General features: G+C 42.2%; 1 protein-coding gene across 30 annotated transcripts in view; it reads right to left on the bottom strand.

The window, feature by feature from the left end:
• Positions 1 to 340: 340 nt before the first annotated feature.
• The window catches only part of UBE2F (ubiquitin conjugating enzyme E2 F (putative)), an 84,182-nt gene continuing 56,683 nt past the window's right edge, over positions 341 to 27,839 (bottom strand). For 5 of the 30 annotated variants that reach the window (XM_087730274.1, XM_087730275.1, XM_087730277.1 and 2 more), the window contains 2 exons: positions 25,006 to 25,091; positions 11,635 to 19,946 (listed from right to left, as the gene is read on the bottom strand). In XM_087730274.1, the coding sequence (XP_087586400.1) occupies positions 19,775 to 19,946; positions 25,006 to 25,091 (258 nt within the window). In that variant the 3' untranslated portion in view covers positions 11,635 to 19,774. The other 25 variants (XM_087730265.1, XM_087730259.1, XM_087730258.1 and 22 more) reach the window with 17 other exon arrangements.

Below are 27,839 nucleotides of genomic sequence, written 5' to 3' on the forward strand. Positions count from 1 at the left end.
CCATGTTTCATTTTAAATAGACACAGTGGCAATATTACCCAAAGATGAAGCTCACGGTAAGGCTCTCCTCCTGCATACCGATCTCTGCATTTCACCTCCCTGCTTTCTCAGACCTCCAGTAACACATACAGGAGCCTGGGGAGCTGTGAGGGAAAAGGCACAGGGAAAACTTAACAAGCAAGGCTGCACCACGCTTAAAATTTGCAAGCCAGCTCTGCCACACTAACGATGGAGACAATGTTGGTTTCCTTCAGCGTCTGCAGAGGAAAGAACGAGGCATAATCATTCGGGGGACAAAAAAACCCCACAGTCAACACCCAAACGTCACACGCACACTTGCTCCGTATGAAACCACACGAACATTTATTTCTATGGTTTATCTATTTATAAAAGCTTGAATCGGTTCCATTGCACCTCCTCTGCGTGATCCCACGAGCGAAATGCGGTTCGGTCTCTGAGGCTACGCCAATGCCCCCCGGCTCGGCCGCCCCGGGCACCGCCTGGGTCGGCGGGCGAGCAGTGGGGAGCTCTGGCACACGACAGGCAGCAGACTTCTCACAGCATTTACCCTGAAGCACATGCTGCTCTCTTCAGAAGGATCCCTGCTTGCACATACTATGTGTTTGATACACAGCTGCTTACAGAAAAGGCAATTATAGCATCATATCCTTTTAAATCGCCAAAAAAGCCAGGAGCGCACAAGTGTTTAAAAGAGGGTGCAGTGCGTTATTATTCTGAGCTGCATTATTAGTCATTCACTTTCAGTGCAGAAGTTTGAAGAACACAATTAGGTGTCCTCCAAGTAACGGTGCTTGAGTTTACTTTCATCAGATCGAACGGCGTCCGATGCTCCCTCACCACATCCAGATCGGAAAGCCAAAGGCAGATTTCTTAAAAAAAAAAATCTCCCTTTCATTAAATTTTCACAGAAATATATAATATATATATATAATTTTACTAATACTACACATTTACTTAAGTTATGGATTAGCCTATATTTCTTTTTAACTACTTCACACAATGAATAGAAACAAAAAAAATACTGTAGCCCAAACAGGAGCTGAAAATAACAATGTAAAAATTCCAAACATGTGACAAAAATGTACTTACATTAAATATCATCAAGAATTTCAATATCAGAAGTAGAATTTCATTTAGCACTTGCATTCTGGCAAGCTCTAAGCCTTAGTTGAATGACTCTTGGAAAAAGCTTGTATTGTTTCTGCTCATCAAAGGCAACAGTATTGTGATTTGGTTCACAGGAGACCATTTTATTGCCAACTTGAAGTGTTCCAAAAACACGCCACCTTTACGGTTTGGTTTTTTTTTTTTCCTTCCCCCCTCCAAACTAGGCAAGTGTTAAAAAAAAGTGTAATTACAATTTCAATAGTGATTTCTTTTAACTTCTCAAGCATATCTCATCAACAGGATATACAGTACAGTTCAGAAGAGTAAACATTTTTAAAAGTAAGCAAACAACTTTTTCAATCAACATACACAATTTCTTGCTGTATTTATGCTGAACTCGCCTTTTAACATGGACAAGTTATGAAGTTAGTTTTCTTCTTCAGTACAACATGGACACAGGACTAGTACAATCCGGGCTGGTTTTGTTGTTGTTGTTGTTAAAGTTAAGGACAACTCTAGTGTGGAAGCCATGGTCCTGCCATCCATCTCCCTTCATCATCTCGCATAGCGCTTAATGTAATCTTCAACTTTATTCCGAAAGTCCTCCTAGAGGAAAGCACAGTCAGAATTACCCCACGCACATCAGAGAGGGACTCACGTAGGACTACAGCGGTGGTGGACTCCCACGTTAGCACCAGTAGGGTCAAATCTCCATCACGCCAAAGGCCCGCCGCTCTCCCCAGTACATGTTTCCGACATGGTGTACGAGAACTGAGGCGAGTCCTTGCAAGCAGACGTCCGTGCTCCGCCGGGGATCTCCTCTGGGGACTGAACTGAGCAGAGTTTGCCATCGCCAGCTATCAACACAGCTACAAACAGACTGCGTGTGACAGGTCACCAGTGCTGGGAGGCCAGGTCCCAGCTAGCGGCACAGCGAAGAGCTGGCCATGGTTTTAGGGAAGGAAGCGACGCTGTCCTTACTGGATAAGAGAGGCAAGGCTACAGCAGGAACTGTTACAAAGGCCGCAGCTCTGCCCCAAATACTCATTCTGGCCTCCCCCTGGTAACTGCACAGTACCACAGCTAGCACAAAATTAAGCACGTGATCAATCACTGCTTTTTTTTTTTGTCATATGTTATAGCCTAGAGAATTAAAAATTCATCATCCAAGTCACTCATTTGTTAAAGTGGTTCGGAGGGAACACGTTTTACACCTGTAGCCCTCCACAGAAAACCTACAGAATTATTATATAGCCTCTGCATCGATGGAAAAGCACACATTTCTGGTAGTTTATCTTTATAAAGCATGGAGATGCCGAGCGGGAGAAATTCTGACATACTTTCCTCATTTGATACTTATCCAAGCCGGGATGTCAGACAGATGCTACATTCCTGTAATGTTATTCGGAGTCTGAACCTTGCCTCGCACGCTTACAGCCTGTTATTAAATATGTTCAACACAAACACACCGAGTGGCCCGTGCTCCAGATTCAAGTGGGGGCTTCACAGCAAAGTGCTGCTTTTTTGATTTCCAGCCCCAGTTTTGCGTGCTGGCCAGAATATAAAACACCAACAGAGACAACAGATGAGGAGGCTTTGAAGGCAGCGGCCTGGAGAGCAGGGGCCACAGAAGCACTGAAATCCTCTGCCCGCCAAATCAAGGCTCTGCTTTTACTAGAAAGGGGGCAAAGTCTTGCTGCCGTGACCTGAGGTATCGCAGCAAGGCACGCTCCTGCTTTAAACAACGTACCTCGTCAAAGAGAGCGGCTCCAGGTTTGCCAATACATAAAGCGATGCCCTTCAAACACACATTGAGTGTTCTGGTACAGTCCACTCAGCAAAGTGCTGAATAAAATGAAGTTTACAGACAGAGCAGCAGTTCATGAATTTAATGCGCATGTAAATAATGGCCGTTCATTGTTTGAGGACTTCAGTATCGGGTCTTTTTTACTTTTTTGTTAACAGCAGATAAAAGCTGAGCACCGCAATATGCACCATTACTCATAGTAATACTGCTAAGAAGGTCTGAAAAGTAGGGAGCAGGTGCTTTTAACTGTGAAGCTTGTTTTAAAAATGGGGAGAGCGCTGTTTTCCCTTGCAGGGGCACACAGTAACCCATTCTGAAATCTGAAAGATATCATAAGATACTTAAAATAGAAACAGAAATTATCAAAGCTAAAATGTCCCCTCCCCAAGCTAACTTTGCCTGCTTCTAGCTTAACTACATCAGCTGTGTCTCCCCCTTTTTTTAAAAAAATTGGATTTTCCTCCATGTCTTGATCAGCATTTAGCTATACACTGCCACTAAAATTTTTGCTAGACATCACATCACCCCAGAATAAAGCAGTGATATAGCCTTTTTGCTACAGCTAGCCTTGCAATGCATTGGTATTTCCTTGGCCTCAACACCACGCTTCAAACACTTCCTGATCAGCTCCCTTTACGATGGCTTGGTTTTCTGCTGGGGAGTTTTTCTATCAGCAAAAGGAGAAAGGTAATCTCATGGTTAAAGTCCCAAATCAAAGTATCAAAGAAGAACTACAATCCATCAGCAACCTTGTCCATGATTTCGTTTTCCAACTGATAAAGTGCATGACAGAGATGTCCATGAACTATATGCAAAGTGCTCTGAATCTCAAAGAAGTCTGAAACACGGTTTAAGGCCAAAAATATCATAGGTGTGGAAATAAAAAGTATAAATGCACTTCAGGAAAAAAACACCCACCACTAATGGGTCTTCTCAAGAGAGGTACAGGTTTGTGCTTTGGAAGAAATAAAAGGAGAGAGCATAAATTACAAGCATCCATTACATGAAATCACTGTAAGATGCTTGACACCTTGGTATCAGGCAGTACGAGCCCAGGTGCGGAGAGGAACCCTGCAAGGACTGACTACTAAAAGAAACCAGTTCTTTAGGGCTGCAGAAATTCCCTTCCTCCTTAGAGACAGGCTGCCTGCACTTCTTGGGAGAAAGGAGCAGCTATTTTGGTACGATACGGCACCTGCTAAAGGCAACATTCTGCGTAGCGACTTTTAACTCTGCTGCAAGCACACCTCTTTCCACGTTCATACAATCATACATTAAGCATGCTAAGAAACTAATGCTACAGAGCTAATGCTGTTTTCATTTTAAATAAGATTTCAGATACCAGGCAACTTCAATCCTGTGATGACAGTTATGATAGCCAAGTATCACGTGAAAGCATTTTTAAAGTAACTACTTGTAAACAACACATCTATTACGAGTGTTCCCCAGATCTCAGGCTGCCGCAAGCAAGAACAATCTCTAGGTACCTTGAGTCTGTTAAAATATCACACAAACAAAAGAAAAGTGACCTTTTGAATTTGTTTTCAGCTCTGACACATTGATGCAAACTAGAACAATTACTCATAATGGCAAACGATGCTGGAAACCTCTCATTTACTGGTTATGATGGCTGTTCTCAGTATTATGGACTGATCGCTCGCAGCAGCAACACTTGCTGTCCGCCTGTTCTTGGGCACTCACAACATTAGAGCACGTTGGTCACAACGCTGCACCTGATACGTGAAGCCTCCTGGACTCTCCTCCTCTTGCGATTCTCCAAGAGACAGGTCACTAAAAGAAACTGGGCAAAGACATACCACTGGACGTGCAATAGGGCCAACTGCATCTTCACCGTATCTACAATATCTAAGAGCAGTGCGGTACAGGCAGCTCAGAGCATCCTCTGCTTTTTCACCCATACCTTTACGAAGTTTTTACATGGGAAGACAAGCTCTCGGCACTGACTTAACAGAAGCAGGACCTCAGCAGAGAAGGAACGCTCCAGAAATCCACGCCGTCACTTAGGCTGACTTGCCAGATGATGGAACTGACAGCGTTAACAAGAATACATTAACATGGTACTCGCTGCATGTGAACCTGGTTGCTGAACAGGAGGTTCTCATCCCATAGCTGTAATATTCTATCCTCACATGCCATATGGCTTAACAGTTCCTGATTAACAGGGGGCACTTTTCTATGTGCACATCTGTTTATGTGCAGTACTGAATAATCAGAAGTAAAAAAAATTGATCAGAGCAGCACATATTCTGCATTATAAGGAGGAGCGTACAAAATCCTGCTAGGAATGCTCAGGGAAAGAGGGGGGACTCGTTTCATGGGGAGGGGAGCTGGAGATGCTTTATTCACCTGGCACATGGACACCGCGTGTGCAAGCACCCATCGCCATGCAGTACGTATCTGCCCTGATACTCTCTGCGACACAAAGCAGTGCATTTTACCCTTTCTTAACTTGCCTTCAAGGACAGACCCTAAGCGTAGGACTACTAGAAAGATGGGCTAGAAGGCAGGTTGTGCAAAACACCTACTCTTATTAAAAAAAAACAAAGCCTACCCACTTGAATACAGCTTCTTTCTCCGATTCTTTCTGCAGGAGACTCCAAGGAACTGTACCCAACCCCAAGTCTGCATTACTGCCCTGAGCCCCAACTGTCCTTCAATGCCAAGACACTGACGAGAAAAGCATACCACATCCCATAGTCTCAATGTTGAGGGGGAAAAGAGTCAAGAGGTTTGCTGCTGGAAATCCCCCACCATCAAAGCAGTTCATGTCAATGCCCATTTATCTGCCTGCCAGAACACTCATCCAGCTGATGGCAGTGGTTGCTTTGCCCGGTGGGGCTCAGGCCACGTCCCTCTGGACCTGGACCACATCCCACTGCTAGCCTGGCCAGAGGCACAGCTGCCTGCCTCTACGCTGAAGTAGTTTCCCATGTCATCAGAGTTGTCAGGCCAAAGACTGATGAAGGGGGAGACTGCTTCTGTGACGTTTTACTACAGAAGCACTGATGCTATAACACGTGAAACATCATCAGAAACAACTCAGCCAGTCATTCAGCCCTGACAGGCCATCAGTGAGTCCACGAAATACCACCTGGAAGAGCTGTCCAAAGGGGAAATCTAATTTTAAAGATCCTTTGCCCTTCACCAACCTCACTGTACAGTATTACCTTCACAGATTTTGAGACAGAAGATAAATGGAGTGAGAGGCGGACAAAACTGCCCTTGGGCTCTCTGGAGATGTGCTGGGTGGTAGGGAGGAACGAGGCTTGGGTTCCTATCTGTGAGCAGTACCTGCTGCCTTGCCTAGGGTGGAAGGACACGCAGATGCGACCGGAGAGGTCTGTGCCTCGTGCTAAGCCAGGCGATAGACCTCCTCTGTGCAAAGTAAGAGTGACACGATTCAGGGACCTAAATTAGGCACTGGCCTTGAGGTAAGTACGGGAAACTGAAGCTCAGACAATGCCAGTATCCCTTTAGCACAATGGCCATCCCGTCGCACAGCACAGTAACAGGATGGACTGTACAAGTATCACATTATACGAGTCAACAAATGCCTTCCCCATACCTTTTAAAGGAAAAAGGTATAAAATGATCAGCTGGGAATAGAAAACTAATAAAAATGTAAACAAATCAAAACATCGTAACTCTAAGCATACTCCAAAAGAGCACAGCAGGTCCTCTCCCAGCTCCAGCTGGATACTAAGAGGCACAGATGAGCCCGGACGCAGCTCCGTGGGGAGCGAGGGCCTCGCCGCCCTGCCCCACATGCCACCCCTACAGCTCCCAGGCACCAGCGTGTCCCCCCTGCCCCACCTCCAGCTCCCTGTCCTATCCCAGCCCTCACCCTGGATAAGCAAGACCCTGGTGGAAGTCCAGCCCTGAAGGTGCTCAGTTCTCAAATCCACGTACGAGAAGAGACCATCTAAAACGGGAGAGGTTATACAATTTTAAGGCAGACCCAAAGCAGTTTTGCCCTGAGCTGTGGGGAGGTGAGAAGGAGAGAAGAGCGATACGTGAGTAGCCCTGTGGGAATTATTTGGTGCGTGGGTAATGCTGGCCAAATCACCACTTCATTTGATGAACATCATATGGAGACAATCAATCAAAGGGAAATACAAAATCCATCAGTGGATGAAGAGTATGGAATATAAGCCACGACATATTTCACTGCATCATTAGCTGAAAACTGGGTTACAGAACAAACCATAAAGTTAAAATGAAACAAAGAAGTTTTGTTTATACAAAGAAGTTCAACAAATAACCTTAAAGCAGATAAATATATAGAGATATATATATTTATATATTTTAGTAAGAACTCTGGCCAAAGACATCAATTTCAAACAACTTAACTGATTTCATTATTTTCATTTGTACTGTATGTTCTTAACAGACAGCATATGTGCCATGATTTGCACTAAGAAAATATTAAAAAGCAAATCCTTATGTAATTAGCTTTAGATAAAAAAAAAATACCGATTGATGTAATATTAAAACAATTCACTTAAGTCTCAACTGATGAGCTGCTCGTCTTAAAAACGTGCCACACTGCAATGAGATTAAAAATACGGCAGTCTAAGAAGTTGTTACTACAAGGTATTTTCCACTGAAGGCATACACACAACCCCAGTACCTGGCCAGCGTGGTAATTTATCACAAATTATGTATCTTTGAGGAGCACTTGGGAGAGGATATCTAGACAATTATGGAAACAAAAGGAAAACAGCCACCCCAAAACCCCAGAAGAGAAGCACGGTCTACAATTTGTAAAAGCATATTGAAGCACACACTCAAGAACTAGGTACCTTTTTGAAAACGGGGTTTGACCTGATTTGGCACCTCCAAGAGAGAAGGCTTTATTTTTTCAACAATTTATACTGCACTGAGTTGTACTGATAAAAGCTTAATAATAGAAAATCAGTTTAATTTGAAAAAGAAAGAAGATCTGCTCAGTTATCCAAAGCAAACACAACACTTCTCTGTCACAGCTACCAGAAGAGTCTGGAAAAGTTGTAATGGAAACTTTATCTCAGGAACCTTTTTTTTTATTTATTTAAAACAATGTATACCTGAGAATTACACAATAAAAAAAACAAACACCACCACAAAGCAGATTTAGCTCGTTATCCTTAATATACACACTACTGGTGCCACTCCACACACTGCAGTATTTGGCAGAATTTTTCTTCTTCCTGCTCATAATACGGACCTCAGTTTCTGCCCTCAAGTACGTTAGAGACCAGAGCCTATTCCCCCCTCTCTGGGGGCTGTGTTCACAAGGCTGAAGGCCATACTGGCCAGTCCCCGCAGGAAAACATGCAGCATACCGCATCTGTCCCTCGATCGTGACTACAACCACCCAGATACTGTCACAAACTCTGATCCACCTTCACATCATTTGGATTTACAATTCTGTAAAATTCAAATGGAGACAAAAAAAGATCACAAAAATACTCAATTGCTCCTGCCCTTCCCTCCTTTGTGTTGAAGAAAACAACGAAATAAATAATAATAATAATAATAGCAGCAGCACTGTTTTAACAGAACACTGTTTTAGTCCAAAGTTTATCACAAGGTTAAATTCCAAACAATTTCTGTTACTTGCGGTTTTACTTCAAGTGCAGTGTAGTAAAGGGGTCTTCCGAGCACCGGGAACATGACATTACTCAGCTCCAGCCAAAGCTTTAGGAGGAGGATATAATAACCAGGTAGATTTACCCATTAGCCCTATGAACTATATTTAAAGCGACCTTTTCTTTCTTTTCCATCTTGTAAGAAATAATGAGTATTCACACCCATCAACCCCCACACACCCACTCCCATTTAAAAAGGAGCTGAATGAAACCTTTGAGCAATACAAAAATCTTAAGTATGAGGTGTTTTTCCAATTCATGTTCCTGCCTTGCTATCATTTCCCTGTCATTGTTTTATTTAGCTCAGCCTTTACACCATCTGAAGAATTTTCCAAGCTCTGTAATTAAATTTTAGTTCTACAAAGAAAGAGAAGAGCGGAGAGTGAAAAACCTATACATAGGTATCTCCCACAGGCTCCCGTGGGAGCATCGATTTTCACGGCCCATGTTCGCTACTTCAGATTTTAAACACCGTTTCTAGACATCAAGCAATTCTGATTTTGCAAAATTATAAGAAAATGCTTTAGTAGATCTCTTTGGTGGCTAAGTCCTAAAGGGAAAAAATGGTGGAATTTTTACTGGAGGGGGAAAAAACCAAACGAAAACAAAACATAACCCCATGCCAGTGCTGTTTTTACTGTGACTATTTGGAAAAAAGCAGCATTGTGGGGAAGAAGAGAAACACTAAGTTTCAAACCTTTTTTTGAAAAATATCTGTACGTGTTTGTACATTACAGAATTTGTATGGTTACAGAGTTGATGTGAAAAGTAGTGACCTGCCTGCCAGGACACTGCTCTGGGGAGAAGTCAAAGACGCGTTGCAAAGAGAGAGTGAAGCATTAGGACACTGAACACAGAGCAGCACGTCCATTTGTTTGAGATTCTCAGATCTTAAGTAGGAACCATTTCCCTCATGCTTCCGCAAACTTTCTGTTGTTTGCCAGTGAAGCAAAGATAAAGGAAAAAAAAAAAGCACTCTCTGAAGTTACGGGAAGAGAAAAGGGCTACGGATTAGGAGGCAGAGTGTGAAAGGTGCCGTGGTAGCCAGGGATAACTACATCTAAATCCCATTTGTGCAAAGGCGAGGGAACCAAGCCAGCTGAAGAGGGCAAACCAGCTTCCCAAAGAAAAACATTCCCTGGATCAAATGGGATGCAGGTCCTGACAGCTTTTGCCAATCTGCCCCTGGGCTTACGGAGCAGCACGGCTGGAGGCAGATGGTGGAGACTTTTGCGAGTCCTCTGGTCATATGGCCACAGTGCAAAATGCCTTGCAATTTGCCCTGACTGTGACTGATTTGCTTATCACCATTTATGATTTCGCCCAGGTTGCTGAAAACAAAGAAAACCTCCTATGAGTTAAACCAGGGAGCACGGAGATTGCTCCGTCACTCAGTGCCTGATGTCAGGCGCTTGTCTCCCTGCTCCTCCAATGCCACCGGGGTCAGCCCGAGGCTGGCGCCGGGCACGCCGGCTGTCTTGTCGATACAGTTGTTGGAGAGAGTTAATAGAGAGAGCCCTTCCAGAAAATTACCTGAATCATCCCAATTACACTGATGTTAAACCTCCTCTGTGCTGCAAACGCACTTCCACCCATGAGGATGCCACTCATTCCCAAGAGAGGATGTGTCCTCAGGATCTCAGATCTTAATGGCTAAATTACAAGCACAGAGGAAAAGGGAGCTGCCTGGATCTGGCAAGAGGGTTTTTGCACGTCATACTCTACTCAAGTCAAATCGATGTTCAAACAAACATGACTGGGCAGGTGAGGCACATGGGGAACTCAGCTCAAAGAGGTCAGACTCCTTATTTGCATTCAACAACCCTCCTGTATGTTTCTGTTTTAAAGCCATGCATTTTTATGAAGGCGGCAAAGCAAAAGCTTTCCTTTTAAGCCACTTATTTGCCTAAAGGACATAAAACAAAAGCTTTAAAACATCTGCATTTCTTCCACATTTCTATCATTACCTCAGCAAGTCAAACCATCTCCAAAAGCTTAATCAACTTTACCAAACCTGAAGGAGGCTCCATCCATAATCAAAGTGTTCTAAAAAAAATGGATAATGGTTTCTATAAATACTTTTAGCATTAGAAAAGTAATGTTTTTCCTATTTACATCTGTTAGCACAATTGGCGGCTGTTGCACAGCTCATTTGCACATGCCATTTAATGTACTTTATGCTCACCGGGAAAAGGCTTCAAAGGCTGTAACACGGACGCAGCACATAAAATGAGGAGACCATCCAAGAAAAACCCCAGTGCAGTTCTCTAAATGCAGGAATATTGCAGAAAACCAAATATATATTCTACTGTGGCTGCCACAATTTCAGTGAGAACAACAAACACCAAACAGGGTGGTTGGATATGCAGAGGAAGTGAAGGATTTACTGCAATAAATATGGAGATAAATAAATGCAATGACTCACAGGGAGAATTCTTATGGAAAGATGTTTTTGGACTGGAATGGTACTGTTGTTCTTAATAAGACAGTTAAGCTGTAATCAAAGAGTAATAAAAACCCCACAACAAAAATTAAACAGCTTCCAAAAAAAAGAAAAACCACATCAAGCTTGAAATCCTTTTAGGGCTAAATTCTTTTCCAGTGTGGTAAAAGCTTGAAAAGCTAAGGTTAGCCTTTAACACAATAGATGGAGTTCTTCCCTCGAGAAGCTCCTTCTGCCGCTTACTGACTGATAAACCATAAACGCGGTGTCCACAGGTACTTGTACCAGCTGGAGACCCATGGTCTGAAACAAACTGCTTGAAGAGAATTTCAGGACAATGAAGATGCTGGGGCTCCAGCTCTGATTTCTTCCCTAGCCCTCCAAATCCACAGATCTGGAGGGCTAGGGAAGGCAAAGGCAATGACGCACACGCTGTCTGCTATTGCCCTGCTGACGTCTTCGCATGTCACGGTGACAGGCGCACATCCCCATCATCGGCACGAAATCAGATCGGTGCGTGGAGCAGCTGACGTCTGAGCAGTGGCAGCATACGTCATGAAAGCAAGGTCACGCATTCTGGATCGGTTACAAGTACTGTGGGATTCATTACAAATAAGGGGAAAAAAAAGTTTGCTTACACAGAGATGACAGGTTTGTCCGGCCAAAGGTGAATATATACTTCAATTCCTCAGATACACCTTATGGGTGCATTTAATTAGAACAATTCTTCAATGTTTCATGACCCTTTTTAGAAGAAATCAGGAAACAGATACTCGATTCAGTATCCAGGAATAAATGCAAGTTTCTTATTTTACTTGAAGAAGGTTAAAAAAAACAACCCTCACACTTTCATCACGTCACAGTTTTGTACTGTTAAAAATAAAGAGCAGTGTTCTTGAAGAAAATGTTCAGAACCAGCTACTTTCTATTAGCAAGAGAGACTTCAGGATGTCAAGGGCTGGTGCAGGGCTATCAATTTAAACAAGGGAATGAGGTTAAGTGGAAAACCTCATACTAGGCAACAGACAAAGACAGATCCCAGTCCATCAGAAACTCAAACATGAGTAAGTAAAACAGCACAACAAGGATGAGACTATGCGAATTTAAGCGACGCACTGACTCAAACATTCTACAATGCAAACAACCTCAAAAATGAGGGTCTGATAAAGCCAGCCTGAAGCAAACATAATGAGAGCAAGATCTGGGCATGCCTGCCCTTGTCAGCTCTAACGATATCCCTGTCTTGACTAATACTAAACAGCCTTTCTCTTGCCTACCCTTCCTTGAGCTAAGAGCCAACTGCATCAAGCGAGTTGTTGACAAAGTCCAACACCCGAACAAGTTGAAGATGAAAACATACTAATTTGCATCCTAAATTCTTGGACCCAGATCACAAATCAAAAGCCTGAGGAGTTCCTGGAGGCCCAGATCTATCCTCGTAGTTCTTTCTGAGTCTCTCTGGAAGAGCAGTGGGAGAAAACACACACAGGATGGGTCAAAGGAACGGAGACGACTGCCCTGGGTGGAGAAATCTGCTGCGCGTTTACAGTACAAAAGGTAGCACAGAAAAGAAAGCTGAGGTCAGCGCTCCAGTCTGGAACATCGCAAGTCTTAGAAAGACCATTTGTAACGATGACCCCACAAAGCAATTACTCAGAAGTATGATGTATCAGTGTTAAAAGCTGTGGGACAACCAGCTGAGATCCCTGGTAAAATAAACAGACACCAAGAAGAAACAAAACACTTAAGAAGAAAAATAGTAAAGAGGTCAAGTAATGTCTTACCTATGTCTTTACGCATTTCTTTTGCAAAGATTAAATTGGATCATCCTGTAGAACGAACTGTCTGGAAAGCTGTCCTGAAATCTCCTGACATACCACAACTGGAGATGAAGCATCAGGAAACCCAGCAAAGACCAATGGATTGCTGAAGTACTGTGGCAATCACCACGTTTGGCAAAACATTTCTTACCCTACTAAGTTTTAAAAACAATATCTTCTTACTGTTTCTACGGGTATAGAAGTAGCTGTATCGCCTCAAACTCTTTCTGCCATAGCCCTTGATCCCACAGTGAACTCTTGGAAACTTTCACTATAATTTCTTGCCAAGAAAGACTGTGACCTCACAAACTTCACATCAGAATAATTCCAAGATCATAGGGAAGAGTGAAAGTAGAGAAGGAGAAATGCAGTTTACAGACGAATTGAAACAACTAAAAATGATAAGAGGTAACCCAACGAGATGTTCCAACATTATGAAAAGGATAGCAGAATGCACGCAAGCAGAGCGCATGATACAGTGTACAATGGGTTTTACAATGCCACTCTTTCTGTAAGCCTTGAGAATTAATAATGCAAGATGAAGCAGCAGTAGCTTCAAAGCCTTGACCTCAATTACTTCTTAAGCAATCTTAATAGCATATATCTTTCTATTGTTGGGGTAAGAGCCAGCAGTACTGAAAAAAATGAGAGGTTGTGCAATAATCTCCTAAAAGTTAACATATACAGTAGTCTGATTGCTGATTACTTCAAATGTGGCTAAATACAGAAGAGGAAAAAAGACAAATGTGAGTAAAAACATGCAGATCTCGCAATCAGTATGAAGTACTGGGCCTCCCCATGGCATCTGAATAGCTTGCGGGTAGTTCTCGTTACCAGAATAAAGCCTCAGTGTGCAAGAGTCTATTTGCAGCCCACACATTTTTTACCCATGCAGCTAGGGAATATCTAGCAAAATCAAGAAAGGGCTTTTAAAGACACATTCAGCAAAGATAGCAAAATCTGATGACCTACAGATTTGCAGACTATCATTACTGCTCTCCTCCCCCCACCCCCGCCACTATACAGCTTTTCCTTGTACTCTTTACAACCTCCTCTCTCCAGTTCCCTCACCCTCCTGCAGCCCTCTTGGGTTGCACCCAGGTCTCCTTGCCACCAGCTGGGAGAAAGGCAAAGCGCGTGGTCTGCTCCGAGCTGCACATGTCCACACGAGCCTGTCAACAGCCCACCCAGAGTGGGTTCCTGGCTGAGCTTGCACGGGAGACTTTCCTGGTGGCTCACTCATGGACCATCCTCTCTTTGCTGCTGCTGACAATTTTTGTGACAGCTGTGGGAACTGGATGTAAAGACTCTGCTGCTCTGTCAAATTTGATGGAAACTGATGTGTGTGTTCAAAAGCTACAGGGATTGAGGGGGAGGCTGGGATGAGGGAAGGGGACAGATGGATGGCATTACTGTGTAAACCTTATTCCTTTACAAAAAAAAGACTAAAAAGCAAAGCAATTGCTAAAGATTCACTTCAGTGAAGCTCCAAGACAAACTGATTACATATGGACTAGATAAATGGACAGTGAGGTGGACCGAACCAGCTGAACAGCTGGGCTCAGGGGGTTGTGATCAGTGGCACAAAGTCCTACTGCGGTACTCAAGGGGTTGATATCGGGGCCAACACTGTTTAACCTCTTCGTTAATGACCTGGATGAAGAGGCAGAGTTTGCTGATGATATAAAACTGTGAGGAGTGGCTGATACACCAGATAGGTGTGCTGCCATTCAAAAGGACCTCGACAGGCTGGAGAACTGGACAGAGAGGAACCTCATGAAGTTCAACAAGGGGAAATGCAAAGTCTTGCCCATGAATAACGCCATCCACCATTACATGCCGGGGGCTGGTGGGTGGCAAGCAGCTTTGCAGAGAAAGACCTTGGGGTCCTGGTGGTTACCAAGCTGACCATGAACCACCAAAGACGACCACTAGCATCCTGGGCTGTACTATGAAGAGGACTGGCAACAGGTCAAGGCAGGTGATCCTTTCGCTCCACTCAGGCCTGATGAGACATATCTGGAGTGCTGCGCCCAGTTCCAGGCTCCCCAGAACTAGAGAGACAGGAACTTACTGGAGTGAGCCTAGCAAAGGGCCACAAAGACGATTAATGAATTGGAGCATCTGTCATACGAGGAGAGACCGAGTGACTGACCAGGACTGTTCAGTCTGGAGAAGAGAAGGCTTGGGGGGACCTCCATGGATATAAATACCTGATGGGAGGGTGCAAAGAAGACAGAGTGAGACTCTTCTCAGTGGTGCAGTGTGACAGGGCGAGAGGCAATGGGAAGAAACTAAAATACAGGAAATTTCTTTTAAACATTAGAAAAAGTTTTTTTTACTGTAACGGTGGCAGAACATGGTAACAGGTTGCCCAGAATGGTTGCGGAGTCTCTGTCCTTGGAGATACTCAAAATCTGGACACGGTCCTAGGCAACCTGCTCCAGCTGACTCTACCATCAGCACAGGGGCTGGACTAGAATACCTCCAGAGGTCCCTGCCCACCTCAGCAACTTCGTGATTCTGTGAAATACCTTCTGAAAATGTCTCAAGCATGAAAACCTACGGTTACAGAACAAACAGTCCTCCTAATGTGATTCAGAATCACTGTTTACTTGGTTATGCTGGACATAAGCAAGAAAGAACAAATAAATGTTTCCATCAAGGCCTTTAACTTGCAGTTACATTAAAAACACAAGCTTATTTTCATGTAACCTCCCAGCTGCCTAGCAAAGTTTTCCAGTGTCTCCTTACTCAATTTCATCATTATCCATCATTTTGTATTTCTTCAAATTATTCTGCTGCTGTTACAAGAATATTAGACTGACAGTCTCCAAAACAATATCCAACTTTTATCAGAGAAGTGAAAGGATAGAAAACAGAAATCCTTCAAAAACTACAGTGGCACTGAGGTTGACACATCTATCCATACCGGAGTGATGCACCAAACATAAGAACATTTTGTTGAAAGTATAATTTTTAGTCTTGAGAACAGAGGAGGAATGTCGGGCTTGTCAACTCCGTAATTCCCTTACTCTCAGCTCCACAGAAACTCTTTTGTTCTACACCTAATTACTATTATCTCATATTCCAGTATGCTTCAGACCAGATTGTTTAGTTTATAATATAGGGATGGATTCCCCTCCTTCCCCTACCCAATTACAGTTTTACAGCCTAGGAAACTTTAATCAAAAAATTACTTTAAACCTGCAGTGCCCTGCAGTTCTGTATCTCTCCCCACTTACAATAATTTACATTAATTATGTTAAATTAATTGCTTCTAATGATTAAGGCAAAAACTTTCTTTTCCTTTCCACCTATTTTAGGAGCTATCTGTACTGTGCTACCTTGTTCAGGAAATTAGCCTTCTGATGGCAGCCCTTATTTTTATTTTTAAAAAGATGGCCACCGACTTTAATCACACAAGAGAGAATTTCCTTTTAGCCAAGGAATTAGAGCTGGGACTGCCTGTAGAATATAGTAATTTATATCACGGATGAGTAACCACTCATCATAAGGATGAGTGAATGGTGTGGAGCTACTGCCAAGTCATTAAGAGCAACTCTCCGTTCAGCAGCACAGGAGAACAGTTTCAAAAACCAGGTGAAGCCTTTTTGTCAGTGGTAGGCAGTGCCAAAGAGGCACTTCCCAAGGGAGAATGGCTACCTGAACCAACTCTCAAGACAGGAGAGTTATTTACTGTTAGGGACTCAGTCTTAAGACTCATACTGATTTCTTTGCCAAACATGCTCTACTCTGTATCACAAACATGGGCTGATTGTAGGGTTGAAGTTTCTAAGAAGTAAGAAAGAAAACCCCCAGGCCAAGAGTCTCAGGTGTCACCGCACGCAGTCAGGGCAGTGCAGTGCTGATTTAAACCACAATCTCAGTTCTGAAAACCAGAAAAGGGATTTATTTTGCAGGGAGATAAAAAAAGTAGAACATCAAGCTTAGATTACAAAATTGGTTGCTTCTTCCTTTGTGCCTTTTAGCTTTCCTATATAACGGGAACCTTTGGCGCCTACAAGTAAGAAGGCTAGCACAGCAGAGAAAAGTGGTCTGTCTTCAAAACTCCTTCAAAACTGAACTTGCCAGAGCAGAGATAAAATAGGTGAGAATGGCTGTCTGTGTAGGAACATTACAGGAAGACTGAGACACATTCAAGTCAAAATTAAGGAAAAGATAAGAAACGGAATGCAATTTAAATGCCGGGGTATTAATCCAGGACTAAAAGCATCCAAATGAATGCCCAGGCCCCCCCTGCTTTATTGTCCAACCCAGGGTGAATAATTTTCCTCTCTACGCCACTACATTCCCACCTGCAAAGTGGCAAAAATGCCATGAGCTCTCCATTGGTGTGCTTTGTTTCCACGGATGAAATGCCCTCAATAAGATCTAGGCATTAGATCTCAAATTTAGCAGTGACTTAGAGTGAACTGAGAATGCCCGAACATCTATGGCCCCTTGCTACCTAGGCAGTGAGAGGAGGCAACTACGTCCTCTTACCATGATAATGTCTCCTCATTTGCTTCAGGGCTCCAGCCATTTGTATAACTACGTCCCATCTACAAGAAACTGTGCTCAAAATTGTGATGCTGGATGATCAAACTAAATTTGTAGACATCAGATTCTATTCTACTCACACAAAAATAAGTATCAAAGATATCTATAAATTCTACTGTAAACCAACATTAACCAGCTTCCTGATACTGAAAGTAAAAAAACCACCACCAAACCTATTTTTCTTTAAATCTGTTTCTTCAGTTTATTATTAAAGATGCAAAAATGAAATCACTTACAATTACTAATCATTGTAAGAACAATCAAGACAAGGTGAAAAGCTTGGCTTGACTGCAGCCAATGGAGAAAAAAAACAAATCTGCAGTGGTGAAACATTAATTTTCATTCCTGATGAAGCAAAAAAGACTCTTAAACCAAAGGATCATCTTTGTTGTTGTCTGTTAAATTTTCAGGGTTATCTACCTATTTAAACTTTGTAGACAGACATCTGTGAATTTTCAGACAATATGAAATAAATAGAATATTCAATATACATCCAAACCTGGTTTACTGCCTCTCCCTCCTATTAAATATAATTCCTATTTTTTTTCAAGAGGGATTTCAGCTCATGGGTTCATATGCTCAATGATACTAAGGAATCAAAAGCAGCTGTTTTCTACAACAAGCACTGTAAGTACTTTGGAAGTTATAAAGGACTTATTTTTAGTTGAGTGATATACTAACATCCCAGCAGTGTTAGATCAGTGCTTCACTGTGGTAATGCAAGAAACCCAGCCACCTACAGCTACAGCAATTGTTGGGTATCTTGTCCCTACACATTTCCCTGCTGGTGAGTATATAACCCATCAGGTTCTTTTGGCCAGCAGCACCGTTCGAAGTTGCTTCTGTTGTCGCAGTCAAATACAACACAGTAAAAGCAATTGCCCAGTCCTCCAGGATAAATATCTGTAATCTAAGCACAAACTTAGAGCACCTGACCATAAGCTGACATAGTGGAGAGTACTACCTCCATCAGAGAAGTCATGTAATAACCAGCATCCTTACGATATCCTCAGATGAGAAAAATCCAGTGGGATTCTTGATTAAAGGGCTCTAGATAGACATGGCTTTTGAATTGTTCCTATGAAACTCATAGAAAGCCTGATTGTTTTCCCAGTGCTAAAAATAAGTACAAAATCTGCTGAAATTGCTGTCAATGTTAACAACTGCTGACTCCAACGAACAGGGCTGGCCACACAATCACATACGTGTAAGAATGGGGGCTATGATCAATCCATACACTCAACAGAAGGCCACAGGCTCAAAAGTACTAACTTATTTGTAGGTTCTGCTGAGTAATAAAATATATTACATGGAAAGTAATTTGCAAGTTACATGGCAAATGTTTTACTATTGAAATAAAGCTCTTTTTAGACACCAGAAAAAATATTCTAGCTTTATAGATTTTGTTACTGAATATTCACACTACTGACAAGGTAGTCAGTACACAATGACAAGCTGAAGTTTTCAGATAGTTTCCTCCTAAGTCTGCCAACACAGGGCTGGAATCCATAGAAAAGACCCACTCCCTGACAACACTTCCTTTGGCAGCTGTAACCAACCCACTTCTCTCCATTTACTTTGCCAAAATGAATGCGAGGCTAAACAAGGTAATACTTAAGTCAGGACCGGCATGGTGCTGGAAAGAGATTCCAGAAAAAATTGTTTATTGCTGATTTACCACTTTCTTATGCCACGTTCAACAGGTCATCAAGTGAAATTTTAGACTATTTTGACAAACATTCAGTGTGCTACTCTCCCTTGACTGACATGTGTGCAAACTTGGTTTCAAAGCTAAGAACACAACAAGCAAGATGCTGTCAGGCATTATCCCTTCACACTGTGTCAAGTGAGCCGTCAGCCACCATACCCATAAGTGCTGGCAGAGGCTTATGCTGTGGATGCGGAAGAGTCTGACTAAGGAACCTCTGCCTTTAATCAAGAAACAGCCAGCACCACCAGGTACTCTGCACAAGGTGGACGACGTTGCTTGACTCCATTTTTTGACGATTTCATACCAAAATTCTCTGGCCTTGCTTCTGCATGACAGGTGTGCCTACAGCTGTCGCTCCTTGAGTTGTTTTAGAGCAGGAAGCTACTCTGTCTCAATAAATTACAAAATAAATTGGATGAAGGCAGAAATTCAAGCAAGCGGCGCAGAGCTGTCAGTCACAAATTTGAGGTTTCTGACAAGCACGCAGCAGGAAACAGGCCGGTAACGTGACATGCCAGATCTCATAACTCTGCACAATTGCGAAATACCAGGCTACCTACATCACCTTGGCGCTGGATATTATATTACATCCTTCCAGTAACAGCAAAGTTACATTTTGCTTTTATCTCCATGCATTTATGCAAGATTACATTAGGGTATGTTAACCCAGCATGTCACTAACAGCTTGCGATCCCTCTCCATACTGCGATCAGCCTTTGTTCTTGCATGCAGGAGACAGGAATGAATGGCAGGTAATCCATATTTGTACTTCATTACACCCCTGGGTCTTGTAGGAATAGTTAATACATTTTCACGTGCCATGCTGAAACGGAGGAAGGACAGTTAGCTAAAGATACTTTGAGGAACAGAAGATCAGTGCAAAACTGAAGACCCATCCTGAAAAACTTTAAATGTTCTCAATTCTTTCTTAATTGAAGGAGAAACTGAGGGCATCCAGCACTTTGCACGTTTAGATGCACAGTATGACTTACTCGTGTTTTCCAAGCTACCACAAAGTGTCAAACTCCAATCTGATCCTTCTGCCCTGCCAATAATTGATAAAGATGCTTTCCCAATATTTTGAAGAGGCTGTCAAATAATACTTTGATCGTCTACATTCTCTATTTAGGTGCCTTGACAGATGAAAGCAGGGGTTTATTATTAAAACATTTCCAGCTTTCAGTTTCTTACAACATTATGTTATTCGCCAAGATTTAGGGAACAAACTTTGAAAATGATACAAGAATGTGCCCAGTTTTTAACCCCTTAAAAATAATTTAGTAAAACTTCAAAGGATCTAACAGTTGAATGTTTTCAGTGAGGTACTACAGGACAGAGCCTGGCATTCAACTAAGAGGACAAGACAGACGCACCTTGAAAGATGGACTCCAATGTATTCTGACCTGCATAGGTAAGGTTGTAAAGGCGGAGGGAGGATCACAGAAACATACTGACCTTTTAAATCCCCACTTATGTCCCACAAGTAGGAAAAAGCCTGTGCAGTACTAAAAGAGGCAGTAGTTGTGGACTCCAAACTCTCAGAGCACTCCACTTGCAAACACACATGCTGTAGTGATGATTTCCAGATTTAACATAGGGTCATTGTACATGCTTTCTTCTAAACATGAGTACCTAGCCAGATGTTCCCACAACACCTAGTGGGCCGCACTTGGACCGCATATGCAGGAAACGCTACTTCGTGAAAAAGCGGCGAGTGCAACACAGAAGAGAGCTACCAAGAAACACAACTGCCTCTTTAGCCAAGCTGCAAACTCAAAAATTTCCATTTTAATCAAAAGCATTTCCACCCAAGAGAACCGTCAAGCTTATTACAATGAAGTGTAAAAGATAATTTAGTGAGAAGGCTCTTCAGTAAAATCTGGTAGAAAGGACTGAAGAGCCTCCTGCATCAAACAGAAAGAAGAGCCATGATGTGATGTCTAGTTAGATCTACTGCTTCCCCATGGCAACTCTTCCAGTTGCTGCAGTGGGGGAAGAGTACTGCCAGCTCTGGGGAAGCTTTCACTCAAAGGAGCATCTTCCCTGCTCCCTGTGACTTGAAGCCTCGGGGAAGTAGTGCAAAGAAAAACCAGTCAGACTCCAGTACACTACCTTCAGAAACATGCAAAGCAAAGGTTTTCCCTCTGTGCTGTTTTACCAATGTGACAACACAAGTCACTTCTGCATGCTCCATCACTTGTCCCCACCATGTTCCCCTGCAGTTAAACAGGCAGGGTGCAGCTGAGAAACTGCTCCCCGTCATTTGAGCATCGAGCACAACCAACCTCATGCATGGTTCCTCCTCTAGCACCAGCTCAAACACATTAATAATAAAATATATTTTTTTAAAGACCACCTGAAATAAACTTCAAGTAAATGATTTCAAAATAATTTCTCTGTTCTAAGGCTAATTTTCCAGTTGTTTTGAGTCATCACTAAACTTCAGGCATCCGAGCTTAAAAATGAAACTAGTAATGATCAGAATTCTTCAAATATCACTAGCACTGTTTGCATACAAAATTTTATAGGGATATATTTGGGAAACTGGAAAAATTTAACAAAGTGTATGGCTGCGATGGGAAACTGTTGGCAAGGGCAACAAATTTGACAAAGATAATTGGGCTAAAAAGAATGTAGTAATGAATTAAATGAGCATTATTTTTAAAAAAATTCCTTGGGGAAGGCATTTGAAAAAACAGTTTGCCAGTAAAAACCTTTGGAGTGCATTGCCCAGACCCAATCCAATAAAGAAACAAGCATTCAGATAGAAACAGGATATAAACTTAGGTAATACAGAGCTGGTATTTGACTTTTGACTTACCCATACGCTTTTGACTACTTTGCTAAATAAAACCATTTCAACTGTTTTCAGTTATTTCACATAACTTCACATAATATTTCAATTATTATATCACATAATTCATAATTATCTGGAAAATAAAATGCTTGTTTAGAGCTATTTCTAGTGCTTTTTACAGCAAATAATATCTCCTCTGAAATGTACAGTGACAAGATGCAGCATCCGTGGACCATGAAATTTTATTCATAATATTTTATATAGTATAAATGTTTTATATGGAAATACCTTTTACAGAATCTTGGACAATTTTGGTGAATACTATCCAAACAAACTCGTTTGCACCCAAATTGGCCAACAGTCACTATAGATCAGTGGATAATATTTCTAATTCTCAGACAGATTTACTTCAAGATATTTAACTGCTAACTATTAAATCTAGCAAGCAGAAAACCCAGTGAAGAACATCCACAGGAAAGCTTTTGCTGCCAGCCACACAAACCCAATTAACTCAAAGCTGGAAGAAATGTTCTTGCAGGTCATTCAGTCTCCATTTATGAAGAGGTGAACCAACCCAAATGCTTCAAGCAAGAAAAGTTAATGCACTAAATGATGCATTCCCTGCAATGGTCATGGTACCTCTGCTCTTGGGCTCTGCAGCCTAAGTCTCAAAGAACTAAGCCACTCTGTCCTTGAGTTTTACATAAGGCCAAAGATAAAAACCAAAAAAGTAGAGTCTAAGCAGTTTGGAGGTAAGGAAAAAATAAGAAAGTTACTTATTAGAATCCTCCTGCAGATGCTTCATTCACTTCCAACGCAGATGTGAGCTAGTGCCTCAACTGAACGGTAATAGTTGTTTTAATACTCAGTTGTTCCAATAAGCAGAAGTGTTGATAGGCACCGAAGATGCCGATCTGTAAAGGAGCCTGCACTGGCTGGCAGTCACTGCCAGCTGATCTTTCTGTTTCTGTCAAGTCTAGGATGGTTCTGGAGAAGTGGCAAGGGAGAAGACCTGATCTCTTCTGAACAGGAGGAATCACTGCAGGAGCTAAGCCAGCTAATTACTCAAATGTATACTCAAATGCCTTTGATATAAAAATGATAACAAAACAAAGAGCAGGTATGACAGAGAAACAGAGAAGTTACTGTTAAGATCAGTTAAATTAATTCCTTTAAACCAGAAGACCTGAGGAAGAATCTGCTGGAGGGCAGGAAGGCCTACAGAGGGACCTGGACAGGCTGGATCGCTGGGCCAGGGCCAACTGTATGAGGTTCAACAAGGCTCAGTGCCAGGTCCTGCACTTGGGTCACAACAACCCCATGCAATGCTACAGGCTGGGGGAGGAGTGGCTGGAGAGCTGCCTGGCAGAAAAGGACCTGGGGGTGCTGGTTGACAGCTGCCTGAAGATGAGCCAGCAGTGTGCTCAGGTGGCCAAGAAGGCCAATGGCATCCTGGTTGTATCAGCAATAGTGTGGCCAGCAGGACCAGGGAGGTGATAGTGGCCCTGTACTCAGCACCGGTGAGGCCGCACCTTGAGTACCGTGTTCAGTTTTGGGCCCCTCACTACAAGAAGGACATCGAGGTGCTGGAGGCAGAGAGAAGGGCAATGGAGCTGGTGAAGGGTCTAGAGCACAAGTCTTGTGAGGAGCGGCTGAAGGAACTGGGGTTTTTTAGTTTGGAGAGAGGAGGCTGAGGGGAGACCTTATCGCTCTCTACAACTACCTGAAAGGAGGCTGTAGCAAGGTGGGGGTCGGTCTCTTCTCCCAAGTAACAAGTGATAGGATGAGAGAAAACAGCCTCAAGCTGCACCAGGGGAGGTTTAGGTTGGATATTAGGGGAAACTTCTTCACCAAAAGGGCAGTCAGGCACTGGAACAGGCTGCCCAGGGAAGTGGTTGAGTCTCCACCCCTGGAGGTATTTAAAAGACAGGCAGACATGGTGCTTAGGGACATGGTTTAGTGTTGGACATGGCACTGCTAGGTTAACAGTTGGACTCGATCTTAAGGGTCTTTTCCAACCTAAACGATTCTATGATTCTAAGAAGTATAGATAATGATTTTTTTTTCCCAAACTTCCAAGTTTCAATTCTGTTTTCTGTTTCACTGTTTGTCTGCTTAGAGGATCCAACACACCTGCGGCATGCTAGCATTTATATCATGCTTTTCATTCAGATGCATCAAATAACATTTCAAACAGACTAATCTTCTGATATATGAAATTACATTAATAGAAGAAAACTAACTTCAAAGTGATCAATGACAAGAGATCAAGAAGAATCCAAATTTGAAGAGACTATTTAGTTTCAAATGCATTTCTTCAGCTACACAGGAAAATGGATTTCAAGGTAGACTTAAATCTAAATGTAATTATGCCCTTATTATGTATAAGCACAGAAATGAAAAGCCAAGAGTATAAAAGTACAGCTGGCCATAACATTATTTTGGAAGTCTTCAGAAGGATCAAATCTGAAGTGATATACAGAGGCAGTGAGCTCTGGAACTTTTTAACTGTCTGAAGGCATTATCAGTCTGAGGACAAAATTACTCTAAACTTCAGCAGAGATGAAAGATCCCAAATCTGCCAGCTTCTGTATTTAGCACCCTGCAGGGTAGCTTGGAAAGGAAAGCACAGGGCTTGCGGTCTGTGTGGCAGATCAGTTTATAGCGTTTGATGAAACCTGAGGTGAGACAGAAGAACGGTAACTCCTTTCCACTTTGAGAACATGCTTCACAAGCCAGACTTCCTAAGTTTCTGATGTAAAAAAAACCCCAAACACAACAACAACAAAAAAACAAACAAAAAAAAAAGCCACACAAGCAAAAAAACTCAGCAAGAATGAAATAGTGAAAAAAGTTCTACAATTTCAAGTTGTTGCTGGTTCTTGGTGACTCCAGAACTAAAGAGGCTATGCTAGGCGATGACAGTTTTTGATGCAGAGGGACAATTCTGGGGGAAATTCAGCTTACTATATTTCCAAAGGGATGCCTAAAGATCTTCTACAGACATATATGTATTTGTTTCTTACTTATGATTGTTACCAACAGGCAGACCTCTTGCTGACAACTTTCTCTTTCAATGACTTACCTGTTTTCAGAAGATATATTACTACCCTCTCCAGAATCTGGCCCAGGCACTGGCATTTTGTCAGGTGATGCTGGTTCTTGCCCAAGCTGACCAAGGAAGGGTTTGAGAAATTAAGATTATTCTATAAAAATCCTAAACTGTGTGCTATTTAAGGACCTAAAAAAAGGGCACAGAATTATGAAAGGTTATAAAAGCTCTTCAGTGAAATACGTAGTCGGCAACTGTTCCTAATTATCAATGGAATTTCTAATAGAATTAGATTAGTGGTCTCACTTGTAAAGACAAGACAGTCCTCAAGTAATTCAAGGAAAATGTTCATCCCAGGAGACTCATTAGAACAACCTCCAAAGACTGCAAGCAATTGAGAGGAGAGATGATTTTTTTTTAAGCCTAGTTTCCTACGGAACTGAGGCTATGTAGGGAAATTAAAATCCTTAAGAGGCAGCTTCAGATGCCATAACATCATCAACATTATATATCCATCTTCACAGAAACAATCCTGAAATAAAAACCTTCTTTTCTTTATTACCAAGAGAAGTCTTGAATAAAAAAGAATAGCAAAAGCCAAGCAGTAATGTATTTTCTTATGTAAAAAAAAAAAAGGGAAAAAAGATTCAAGAGCTGTCACAGCTGCAAGCAACACAAGGAAAAGTCTGCCCCAACACTCCTCTTCCCCAATAGCTTCTCCTATCACTGGTGCCAACACTGTCTGATTTATCTGAGGGTGCAGGACATGAAAATATGGCATTATCCCAGGTGAAATGAGGCTGGCAATACTGTCCTTGGTGTCTTCTGGAGGATCTTTGCTAGTGTGCTAGTTATTACTGTGGTGAGGAATCAGAACAACATGATTTCAGCAGGACTAGAAACCACAGCTGTAAGGATGATCTAATAAAGACTAAAGACAGCCGTAAAAACATTATGAATTGTCCAGAGTCATGTTTAACTGCAGCATGTTATATACAAATTCCCACTCATGAATTTTCCCCTTAATATTCTTGTTGTACAACCCTCCTCTCCCTTAGAGTGAAAACACAATGTCTATGGAAAACATCATAATAGCGTATAAATCTACCTGAAAACAGATGGATTAGAAATATAGTCAGTGACAACCAGAGCTGCTAAAATTCGGCAGCTATAGTTAAAACACTTGCTTTCTAAAACCTGGGCCAGAACCAAACTCCCCCCCACAAACCTATGCAAAATAATTCATCATTAAAGTATGAAAACAACAGCTACTAGCTTTGCTACTGCTCTAGCCATGGAAAAGGCAGGGAAACAAAACTCCCTTTGCTGACAGCAGCAGAAGATAGCTAGGGCAAAAAAAGGCAAAACCAAGACCCCTTTTACATAGGGTTGTTGTGCTGCATGTTCTTTAAAACCAGGCAGACAACTGGGAAATACAACAGTGCAGGTACATATCAGGAAGATCAGCACCTGGAGTGCCTGTGGGAAGCAGCATGCCGACCCATCCACATCCAGGAGCAACTGGGTGTTTCCAGCAATAACGACACTGAGTCTGACAACAGCCCTCATTCCTCTGGCTGGGGCAAGCAAAGAGAAGGCCACGAAAGCAGGGCATTAATGATCTCCTTTTGACACAATCGCCAGCTACCTGGAGGCAGCGAAGAGAGGTGATGCTCCAACTGTTCAGTGCATTCCTGTGCTCTGTAATCGGAAACATACAATGCTGCCTTCCAAGGAAGATGCAAATAAAATCAGGCCTTGCTGAATTAAGTAAAAAGTTTGTGTTTAAGATGGATCCTTGGCAAACACACACTTATTCCGACTAGATTTCTCCGCTTTGGCACTTCAGAGCTGCTGGTAAAAGTCCCATGAAAGACAACATGCTAGATTTTCACAAGGGGGGGAAAAAATCCCTCCCAGAGTGCTATCTATCTTACTCTTTCACAATGACACAGCAGGAAGCATTTCCATGCACTGAATACTGACAGATGAGTTTCACTGAGAAGATGGAAAGATTGTGCAGGAAAATAACACAGGGTGATGTTACTCAGCTTCTATTAAAACAACTCAAGACTGCATGGATGAGCAAGTAAACGAGTGTTTGCTAATCTCCAGGATGACAAAAATTGCTTTAGCCTTTTAAACTGCACCAAATACAACAGGCAAATACAATTAAAATAGGACACAGCATTAGCATTCTTGATACGGCAGGCCTTGGCAAGGAAGAAAGCTAAGGAATATTTGGAAAAACATTTCTACTTTAAGCCACATGAATGGCATAATGAATTTTCTTGTTGTGTACTGCACATATGGCTTTGAAATGTTTTGGGTTGGTTGGGTTTTTTGTTTTGGTTTTGTTGTTTGTTTTTGTGTTTTTTTTTTGTGAAGGCAACCACTACTAGGAAACATTAGGGTTTTTAAGGAACCCAGTGAATTGTTATGTCCTGAGATAGTATCTCAAAACAACCATGACAGATATACCTATGGAAAGTATTTTCCAGATTTCAGGTAACAAATAGCAGACACAGCACCCATAGCACCTCTGGCTGAGGAATACACAAGTCCTGAACTACTAAGCTGATTTGGGTTTGTATTACCAAGGTATATCCCTATTCTTTCAGTATTCAGCCCACCTGGCTGCCACAGAAAGCAAATCAAGAGAGCCCCATTTGCTCACTGTACAAAACAGCAAATCTTACAATTTTTAGCACATCATTTTTAAGTAAGTAGTCATTAAAACTTGAACACTTGCTCATTGCTTAGGAATCCATGGAATCAATTCTATTGACAATGGCTCTGGCCATCCACATAATTCCTGACAGGCTAACTTCTCTGCTAAATCCAAAGCAGTCCCAGCTAATTAACTA

The sequence above is a fragment of the Nipponia nippon genome, unplaced genomic scaffold (assembly GCF_047370975.1).
Source record: "Nipponia nippon isolate SJK-2023a ecotype South Korea unplaced genomic scaffold, ASM4737097v1 scaffold_5, whole genome shotgun sequence".
NCBI classification, from domain to species: Eukaryota; Metazoa; Chordata; class Aves; order Pelecaniformes; family Threskiornithidae; genus Nipponia; species Nipponia nippon.